This window comes from Oryx dammah, unplaced genomic scaffold, assembly GCF_014754425.2.
Source record: "Oryx dammah isolate SB20612 unplaced genomic scaffold, SCBI_Odam_1.1 HiC_scaffold_21, whole genome shotgun sequence".
In the NCBI taxonomy this organism is placed as follows: Eukaryota; Metazoa; Chordata; class Mammalia; order Artiodactyla; family Bovidae; genus Oryx; species Oryx dammah.
In genome coordinates, this window is record NW_024070205.1 from 9739325 (window position 1) to 9749721 (window position 10397).

The 10397-nt window shown below is 50.3% G+C and overlaps 1 protein-coding gene across 3 annotated transcripts in view; it reads right to left on the reverse strand.

Moving 5' to 3' along the window:
• PACC1 (proton activated chloride channel 1) overlaps nt 1-7030 on the reverse strand; it is a 32386-nt gene extending 25356 nt beyond the window's left edge. For 2 of the 3 annotated variants that reach the window (XM_040263123.1, XM_040263126.1), the window contains exons 1-2: nt 6852-7030; nt 1993-2089 (exon numbers count right to left, since the gene is read on the reverse strand). In XM_040263123.1, coding sequence (XP_040119057.1) covers nt 1993-2089; nt 6852-6887 — 133 coding nt within the window. In that variant the 5' untranslated portion in view covers nt 6888-7030. The remainder of the gene's footprint in view (nt 1-1992; nt 2090-6851) is intronic. The other variant, XM_040263125.1, reaches the window with a different exon arrangement.
• Nucleotides 7031-10397: the final 3367 nt, after the last annotated feature.

Here is a 10397-nt window from a genome sequence, read left to right on the forward strand (position 1 = left end):
GGACATGAGCTGAGAAAGGCAGGCACCCCTGAGACGCTGGAAAAGGCACTAAAACAGATTCTTCTCTGGAGCCTCCAGAAAGGCACTGCGGCCTGCCGACACCTTAACTTTAGCCTAGGGAGACTCATTTTGGACTTCTGACCTCCAGGACTGTCAGATAATAAATCTGAGCTGTTTTAAGTCACTAAGTTTGTGGTTATTTGTTACAGAAAAGATAGAAACTAATACACAAAGCTTTCAAAACCTTCTCCCTAGGACCTCAGGGCATTGTCTCCCTCGGAGGCAATGTCCAGAGTCAGAGTTGGGGCAGTCCTGCTACAACCTTTAGCACATTGGAATTTAACAGAAGGATGCTTAAGTTATTTTTTTAAAAAATCACAGGTGCAGTAGAAACCATCTGGGGTCAGACAGCACCTGATGCAGTCAGTCTGCAGGCCAGCGTCAAGATTCTCCCACAATGCACTTAATCTCCCTGAGCCTTAGGGCCTCAAGTGGAATCAAGAGGATGACCGCCTCACAGGGCTGTCACGAGAATTAGATGGGGCATAGGAATGACAGAGCCTGGCCCAGGGGAAGCAGTCAGTAAATGTTAGCCGCCCTTCCTGCCTCTTTCCTTCTACAAAGTCTTCTCTAAGGATTAGGCACAATCACAGAATTTCTGATCCCATCCCCACCCCTCCAAATATGGGCATCCAGAGGAGCAGAACCCCACCCCCCTCAATCCACCCAAGAAGCTGGAGTCAGGCAGGACTCCACTCACTCACTCACTCACTCACTCACTCAGGCATTCACTCGACAAATCCTTATTGCACGGCCAGGGCTGAGTGGGGAAGCAAAAGGGACTGGTCTCTACCTTGGTGGGGTTTATAGTCTAGTAGACTACACAGATATTAACCCAACAGTTGGGCCAACTCTTACACCATTCCATCAGCCACAGTTCCAAGCCAGAGACGCAGAGGTTACCAGTCACAGTGGACGTGATCTAGCCAGACAGTCAGACAAGGCTTTGCAGGAAAAAAAAAACAGTGAGCTGACAGCTGAAAGATGATTATGCATTAACTAAATGACAGACAGAAGAGAACTCCAGGCAGAGGAATAAAACAACAAAAAAGCCCGGAGCGAGGCCTGAAGAAAAACGCCAGCAGGGTCAAGGGGCAGTGAAAGCGGGGAAGGAAGGAAAAAAGAATGACTCTCAGGTCCAACTGGGTGGTGACGGCATTGTCCCTGGAAACAGGAAACACTGGGAGAGGGTCAAGCTGGCAGTGGGGAAACCAAGAGGTCAATTTTGGACACGTGGAGTTCGGGGGAACTTTGGGACATCTAGGCAGAGCCATCTCCTGGGAATCAGGGTACACAGCATATGTAAAAAGGTACCTCTGGGCCAGAGATAAAACCACGGCAGACATGTGTTAGCAAACAGTGACTGAAGCAGGGGAGGGGGCCTGGGCGAGGCCACCCACCGGAGACTGAGAGAAGGGGGCCTCTGAGAAATATTTAACACCCAAGAGCGGGAGGGTGACTGCAAAAGAGGCTGCAAGGAGTGCTCTGAGAAGCATAGTGTTACATTATGGAAGCTAAGGGAGCAGAGTGCAGGCAGGAGGAAGAGGTGGTGGAGGTACCAGAGGTTGTCACCGCCAGGCTCTGCAAGATGCCACCTTACTGATGGGACCAGCTAGCTGGGCAACGAAACTGGAGAGGCCTCTTGTCAGAGACGTGCGCCTACCAGATAATCTCCCAGACGGCCCTGGGAAGCGACCCAGGTACCAGAGGCTCAACTGCCGACAGCTTCCCAGGGAAAAAGAAACAGAAAAGCAGAGAACCAAAGTCCCTGCCATTGTATCCAATATGCATGGCTGCAAAACGACGGTGATACTGGAGATCCAACACCAGGCAGGACCCCCTCTGACGCAGGTGTCTGGCTGGACTGGGGCCTGCAGCTGCAGCAATGGCTCAGCACCAGGCACGTCCACCCCCAGCGCTGAGTCCACTCACCTGGTAAGATCCCTGGACCCTGGACCTTGACCGTCTCCTTGTCCCGCTCGTCCGCCTGCTCTGAGTTCTCAACCACCTGATCCAACTCCTCACTCAGCTGAAGGGAGGAACAAAGAGCACAAAGAAGTCAGCTACATCAGCTTTGCCTTTCTAGACTAAAACAAGAAAGCAGAGGCTGCTTCTCACTTAATTATCACCAAAAAAAAGAAAGAAATCATACACTGCAGGGTATGTGCATGCGTGCACGTGAAGTCGCTTCAGTCCTGTCTGACTCTTTGCAACCCCATGGACGAGCTCCTCTGTCCATGGGATTTTCCAGGCAAGAATATGCAGTAGGTTGCCAGGCCCTCCGGTGGGGGACCTTCCCATCCCAAAGATCGAACCGTGTCTCTTTAGGTCTCCTGAATACCCAGGAATAGAACCATGTCTCTTTATGTCTCCTGATCGGGCAGGTGGGTTCTTTACCACTACCACCACCGGGGAAGCCCATGATGCAGGGTATGTTATACCAGCTCTACAGATGAACACAATGAAGTTCAGGAATTTCAAATAACTTCTTATATGTTAGGCTTCCAGGGCTACCACAACAAAGCACCACAAACTAGCTGGCTGAAAACAACAGGAATTTATCCCCTCATAGTTATGGAGGCTAGCAAGCTGAAGTCAACGTGATGGCAGGGCTGGTTCCTTCTGAAGGCTGTGGCGGAGAACCTCTTCCACGCCTCTCTTCCAGCTCCAGGTAATGCCAGCAACTCCTCGTGCTCCTTGGCTTTTAGATGCACCCACTCTCCAAGCTGTCTCCATCTTTACATGGAGTCTGTGTCTCCACATGGTCATCCTTCTAATAAGAACACCGAGCAGGCTGATTAAGGGCCATTCTCCTCCAGTACAACATCGTCTTAACTTTAAGTACATCTGCAATAACCCTCTTTCCAAATAAGGTCACTCTCTGAGGTGCTGGGGGTGAGGACGTCAATGTATCTTTTCAGGAAACACAATTCAACTCACAAGACTTTCCATACCCACAGAGACAGGAGCCAAATCCAAGTTAGTCTAGTTCCAAAACCCACGCTCTTAATCACTTTCCGGAAGGGGAGGAAATGCAAGCTTAGCGTCTGCTCAGGCAGACGATGGAACAGTGAAGTTGGCGTCAGAGCTCAAGTCCACCAACTCAGGCTGCAAATGCAGAACAAAGTGGGGAGGGCAGGCCACCCCAGAGACAGGTGCTAATTAGCAGCCTAATAGCAGGCAACCTCCACCTCACTTCCTCAGTGTTCTCACCTGTCAAATGGGGACAATGAACAGTGGCAACCAACAAGGCTCCACAGTATTAAGAAGAGCAAGAAACACCAGGACCAGAGTGTCTCACTCCAGGTAGCAGCCAGCAGTCCCCTGGATTGGAAGGGAGGGGGCAGGGACAGATTTTCCCAGCATTTTCTTAGGTTCCCAGTGTCAACACTCAAGGTCTCAAGATTTTTTCTTCTTTTTTAATATTTTTCTCATTTTTTCAAAAATAATTTTACTTATTTATTTCTGGCTGCGCTGGGACTTCACTGCTGCTCAGGCTTTTTCTCTAGTTGAAACATGTGGGGGCTCCTTATCGCAGCAGCTTTGCTTGTTCCAGATCACAGGCTCCAGGCGCACTGGCTCAGTAGTTGCAGTGCGTGGGCTTAGCTGCTCCTTGGCATGTGGGATCCTCCCAGACCAAGGACTGAACCTGTGTCTCCTGCACTGGCACGTGGATTCTTAAACTCTGGACCACCAGGAAAGTCCCTCAAGACATTTTCATTAAAAATTCATCTCTAGGAGACTTGAGCTAAAATAAAGCTTCTATGTACCTAACACTCTTCCATCTCCTCCTCCACGCCTGCCCTTTTAGAATCAGGGAAAACTTCTGAAGTCTTCCAAGCCAAAAAGAAAAGGAAAACCAACACGTGAAAGAGGGCTAGGAGCTTAAAAAAGATACCACGAGAGCCAGAACCCCAGTGGGAACACAGACCAAGAGGGCCCCAGGGCTCTCGCTGGCCAAAGGGAAAGGGAGGTACAAGTCCTGGAAAGGCCCAGCACTCTCGGATTCAAGCTTCACACAGCTTCAGCCTATAACCCAAACAGGCTCCTAACCCAGCTCCCCTCCTGACTACCTGAAGCCGTAATAAACCCACCTCCTTGCCCGGCCCTGGCCAAGTTCTCCAGCATGACGCCTGCAAGAAAGAGTCAGGAGGCCGCCTTCTTCTGAAGGTGAGAGACAGGACCTTCAGAATGGGCCACTGAGGAAGGCAAGGGGAAGGGTCCTTCCAGTATCTCCCACCATGGGGAAACAGAAACTGAATCCACCCTTGGCCTTGACCCTGCAAGCAGGATAACTGCCTATGTTTTAGCAAACGTGTTAGGAGCCCTGCTTGAGAAGAGGACGGTAGAGTTTATGTGCAGATGAGGGACAGGGTCCTGTAAACCAGGACCCCAATGCTTCCCAGAAGCAGGAGCTGCCCACACCCTGTTAACAAGAACTAGCATTCACTGAGGGGCCACTACTGCCAGGCACTGAGCTAAGCACCCTACATACCAACTCAGCTAATCCTCACAGCCCCATGAGATAAGGACTACCATCAGCTTCATTCTACAGATGAACCGGAGGCTCAGAGAAGTGACTTGACAAAAGCCCCACAAATGGCAAGAGGTGAGGCAAGGATAGGAACTCGGGCTTTTTGACTTAAAAGTCCTAGTATTTGGGGATTCCCTGGTGGCTCAGTGGTGAAGTATATATCTGCCAATGCACGGGTACAACCCCTGGTTGGAGAAGATTCCACATGCCAAGAACAACTAAGCCCGTGCACAAGTGCTGAGCCTGTGCTCTAGAGCTCAGGAGCCGCAACTACTGCGCCTATACGGCCTAGAGCCTGTGCTCAGCAGCAAGAGAAGCCCCAGCATGAGAAGCCTGTGCACAGCAACGAACAGTAGCCCCCACTCACTGCAACTAGAGAAAGCCCGCGCATCAACAACCCGGCAGAGCCAAAAATAAATAAATCAAAAAAATTTTAAAGTCGTAGTAATTATCCATTATGCTCTATTCCATATAAACCTGAAAACTTGCAGAGTCAGGAAAAGGCACAACTCATTCCCCAGGATTCCTCTACTGCCTTGGGTACAGAATCTAGGGGCCACAAAATCCCAAGCACTGGCTAAAATCCAACAGGCTCCTCTGGGATAAAGGAAATGGTAGGAGAAACACAGAAATTTGTCCCAAAGTCAGATTCTAGCTCAGATCCTGCATTAAAAAATGGCAAACCTCAGGCAAATGTATCATCTGTTTTCAACTTGACTTCCCTTTTTACTATAGGGCAAAGCCATCTGCTTTACAGACTCCACATAGTATCATTTACAAAGGGTGAAATGTACATGAGTATTGATCAGTATTGCTCAAGGCCGCAGCAGCTCACAGGAGAGGGACTGACAGAAACTTCAGACTAGTCTGGAAAGTCAGACTGCATCGAACACGTGAGATTTGAGATCCCTCCTTGTAAAATAAGGGAATTTTAACCAAAGGGCTTGAAGCAGCAGTGTGAACACAAGCATAGCAGGAGCACATTTTGAAACGGTGAGTTTCCAGTGTGGCCAGAATCTAGATGGGTGAGGACATGATGACGGGATACGGCTGCAGGGCTGTCAGAGCTTGTGAAGAAGTCTGGACTGTTCTGGGCAGACCAGTGGCAGCTTCAGGTGTATGTATAAAGGGATGCTCTGGAATCAGAGTAGTGAGGTGAAAGTTGCCCAGTTGTATCCGACTCTCTGCGACCACATGGACCATACAGTCCATGGAATTCTCCAGGCCAGAATACTGGAGTGGGTAGTCATTCCCTCCTCCAGGGCATCTTCCCAACCCACGGATGGAACCCAGGTCTCCCACATTGCAGGCAGATTCTTTACCAGCTGAGCCACAAGCGAAGCCCAGGATCAAGGCAGGACCCTGAACAAATGTGCACAGCCTGGGAGACACCAAACAGGGAGAGGTGATCAGGGCAGAATCAGGGACTCAAACCTGAGGATGGAGGATGTAAGCTGCCTGAACTTGCCAAGGGAGGGGGGCACGGTGAGGGGCAAAAGGGAGGGGAGAGCACCGGAGATGACCAGGGTTTGGGACCCTCGAGGAGGAACAGGAGAGCTGGAGTCAGGAGGAGAGGCTGGTCTGGGGGAAGAGATGGAACCGCTCGTCTGTAGGTCAGGACAGGCAAGAAAAGAGACAAAGAACTGGAAAGTGAGAGTTACAGTCGTGGGAGGAGGTGAGACAGGAGAGAGAAACGGAGCGGAGCGAGAAGCAGCTCTGAGAGAGAAAGCACATTTTCAAAGCTTGCTGGCCATCCAGATGGGCTGTGATGATCGCTACCGCTAGCAGCTGAGGGGCCACGAGGCCCTGGGCGTGGAGGTGAGCTGCCGCCCAGCGCGCCTCTGCTCCGGCCGGGGAGAAAGAAGGGAGTGGGTTCTTCCACTTGTTGCAAAGAACCCCACGGTCCTCGAGGCGACCCGGAGTGCTGCCCGGCGGGCCGCGCTGCCGCCCGGGTCCGGACGAGGCTTTTAATCAGTCACCGGCTGGTTACGGGTCGCAGCTCCGGGGCCCCGGGGCTCCATCCTTCGGCCCAGCCACGGCCGCGTCCGGAGGAGGCTCCGCGCCCCGCTTCCTTCCTGCGCCGCCGCAGCTCAGCACGCCGAGGGACCCCTCCCCCGACCGCTCCTCGGCGGCGCGCTCTGCCCACCCGGAAGCCCCCCACCCCGGGCACCCCAGAAAACGCCCGGACCCTCGAGACCCGCTCCGCCTCGCGGCAAACTGTGCTGTAACGCCCTCCCCGCCACTACCGAGCGTGTACCTCTTGGTAGGATGTGGAGAGCTCCTGGCGGATCATGGCCCTGACCGGAGCTAAGGCACAGCTGAGCCCGCTCGAGTTCACGAGAGGCAGCTCCCCGAGAACCGCCGCCGCAGCCCCGAGATCCGCCGGCTCTCGCCAGCGACGCGAAACCTGTTCGGAGGGAGGAGCGGCTTCGGGACCAAGGCGGAGCCGCACTTGGCGCATGCGCCTCGCGTCCCACGGGCGCCGGGGCTGCGAAAGGCCTGCTGGAAAATGTAGTTCTGGGCGGGGGACGGTTCCGTTCAGTCGCTCAGTCGTGTGCGACTCTGCGACCCCATCGACCGCAGCACGCCAGGCCTCCCTGTCCATCACCAACTCCCAGAGTTTATCCAAACTCATGTCCCTTGAGTTGGTGATGCCATCCAACCATCTCATCCTCTGTCGTCCCCTTCTCCTCCTGCCTTCAATCTTTCCCAGCATCAGGCTCTTTCCTAATGAGCCAGCTCTTCTCATCAGGTGGCCAATGTATTGGAGTTTCAGCCTCAGCATCAGTCCTTCCAATGAATATTCAGGACTGATTTCCTTTAGGATGGACTGGTTGGATCTCCTTGCAGTCCAAGGGACTCTCAAGAGTCTTCTCCAACACCACAGTTCAAAACCCTCAATTCTTCGGCTCTTAGCTTTCTTTATAATCCAACTCTCACATCCATACATGACTACTGGAAAAACTATAACTTTGACTAGACGAACCTTTATTGGCATAGTAATGTCTCTGCTTTTTAATAAAGCAGGTTGGTCATAACTTTTTTTCCCAAGGAGCAAGCGTCTTTTATTCCTGGCTACAGTCACTATCTGGAGTGATTTGGAGCCCCCCCAAATAAAATCTGTCACTGTTTCCATTGTTTCCCCATCTATTTGCCATGAAGTGATGGAACCAGATGCAGGGGACCGCGCTCCACTTTCCTGGGACAACGATGCCTGCGGGTTACCCAGAGCCACGCTAGTGCTTTCTTCATCTCTTACTTCCTCTCTTTATTGGAGGGGGAAGGACGGAGAAGATGAGTAGAAAGTGGAACAAAGGGGCCAAGTCAGATGGGTAGGAGATCCTAATCTATAATTGCAAGAGGAAGCCTGGCCTGGTGGTTTATAACTGTTGTAAATATCTGCAGAGCAATTTGTTACCGAGCAAGTTCACAGCCATTATGCCTTTTATTCCAAGGAACCCGGTCAGGAGGGCATTTTTCTTTCTGTTTTACAGATGAGGAAACTGAGGTACTTTGTTTCAGAAAGGATCGGGAGAAGGCCATGAACAAATGAAGATTATTTAACCCAGAGATAAGCGACAGAACCCAGTTCTTTCATTATTGCTGGGCCAGACCCTTGGAGTCAGGACATCTAGCTCCTCATCCTGGCTCTCTGCCCCTCTCCCGCAGGTCTGAGCTGTCCTCTGTTCGCCTTAGAATGCAACTGCTAAATGCTACCTGCTTCCTAGATCCTTCTTTGAATCAAAATAGGTCATGCAGCAAAACCCAAAGGTGCTGTTTGCAGCAGAAAAAGCCTCCTGCCCTGAATGTGGTGGAAAATTGGGTATTTGCCCTGTAGCTGGGCAGACTCACATCTTCCCCTCCTCCCACTGCCGGAACAGCTGTTCTGTGTGGTGCCCTGGACTGCTCAGTAGTGCAGCAGATAGAGGTTGCTTATGCCTTGGTGAATGCTTGCTCTGTGTTCCATGCAGCTGCAACTCTACAGACCCCTGCACGCGGCCACTCAGGGCCTCTTCCCTCCTCAGTGGCAACCACCATAGCACCAGCCACATCAGAGCGCCCTGAATCTCCAGAGTATTCCTAGCGGGAGGCCTCCACCACCTCTTCTGACTACTCCATCCCAGCCTAGGCCCTCTCAGTTCAGTTCAGTCGCTCAGTTGTGTCTGACTCTTTGAGACCCCATGGACTGCAGCACGCCAGGCTTCCCTGTCCATCACTAACTCCCCTCTCACATTATTAAATGGGACAATATATACAGCACCTAACACATAATAGGCAATCAGCAGAAATGTGTTCAGTTTATGAATGGAACACTTATGCCAGCCATTTCATTTAACAGTCACTTACCAAAACAAATAGACAATAATAAACAACTCATTAAATGCCTTACTACATTACTACAAGGGGGGTTGATAGAACAAGTCATGCAATCATAGAAATTTAGAACTAGAAGGAACTAGAGAAGTCTAGTTCAGCCTTATCATTTCTCTCTACTCTGTTGGTATGACCAAATTGGAAAATGATGGGTTCCTGCATTCGAAGGAGATACTGATGAATACAATATTTGACATGGTTTAAATACAGTGTGGTCAGCACTGGGTTATAGACATGAATAGGGTACTCCAAAGTCCTTGCTCTCGTGGCTCTTCCATGCTAGAGTCAAGAAACAGACCATGTGCATGTAAATGGAATTTTCTATAGTTGATGTCCCTGAGTGCTGGGGTCCTGCCTCGGTGGATCCAGGGAATTCGAAGTGTGAACGGCGTAGGCGAGGAAAGCTTATTTATTTAGAAATATAAGATTAGATTAAGAAGAAATAGTGTAGTAGGAAAATTTAGTGGAGAAAAGAGGCTGGATAACTTGGTTTACGTGGAAAGCCAATAAAGTTCCAGACAAGGAACTTGCACCATCTACGTTAGGCCACCAGCGTCCTCTTGAATAGCAGGGGGTGCCCCACCTTGGGCTCCCTCTCGTGTGGATCTTAGAAGCCTGGGCAAGTAAGTAGACATGGTGAGACTCCACGCCCCAGGTGGGAATTCAGCCAGAAAACAGAGTAAAGAGGAGACACGGGGGAAACCAGTCCAGCGACTGGCCCATCCCCTATTGTCCAGAAAGGCCTTTTATACCTTTTTTTGTACATAGACATCAATGGATAATATAAAATTATGCAGCATCAGCAACCCTGACTCTTATCAAAACCAGGCTTGCTTTCTGCATACCGAGTTGTATACATGTCTTAGGTGATTTACATCATCTTCTGGCCAGAGGACCAATTAACATTTTACGGCCCTTTTCTGATAAGGGTTTGTCAACCAGAAGACTTACTTGTCTTGCTCTTCCCGAAGTCTAGTGCTACTCTCAGAAAGCACTAAGTAAAGTTACATTCTTACATAGCAAGGACACAAGAGGAGTGCAGTGATATATAACAAAGAAAAGTAATTAACTCAAAAGTTTAGTGTTGCTAACATCAAAACTACTACCTTCCTATTTCTATATCCCTATTACATTGATTAATATCCTTCAGGTGTCTAAAAGATAAAGAATATGGAGGCCTGGCAGCAGTCATTGAGTCAACAGTGAAAACCCATCACCAACATGATTTTTAGCTCTTAGAAAAGGCTCTGTATCTTAAGATGCTTTAAGCTTTGTGCCTCTTGTGGTTGGGGGGCTGTAAACAATCCACAAATCGTAAAAGTCTCTAACTGTCAGGCAAGTTAGAGAGCCATCAGAGGGGTTTGAGCTGAGACACTCCTTTTGCAGGAGACTGTTAACTGAAGCCCTGAGTTAACTCTTTCCAGAGAGT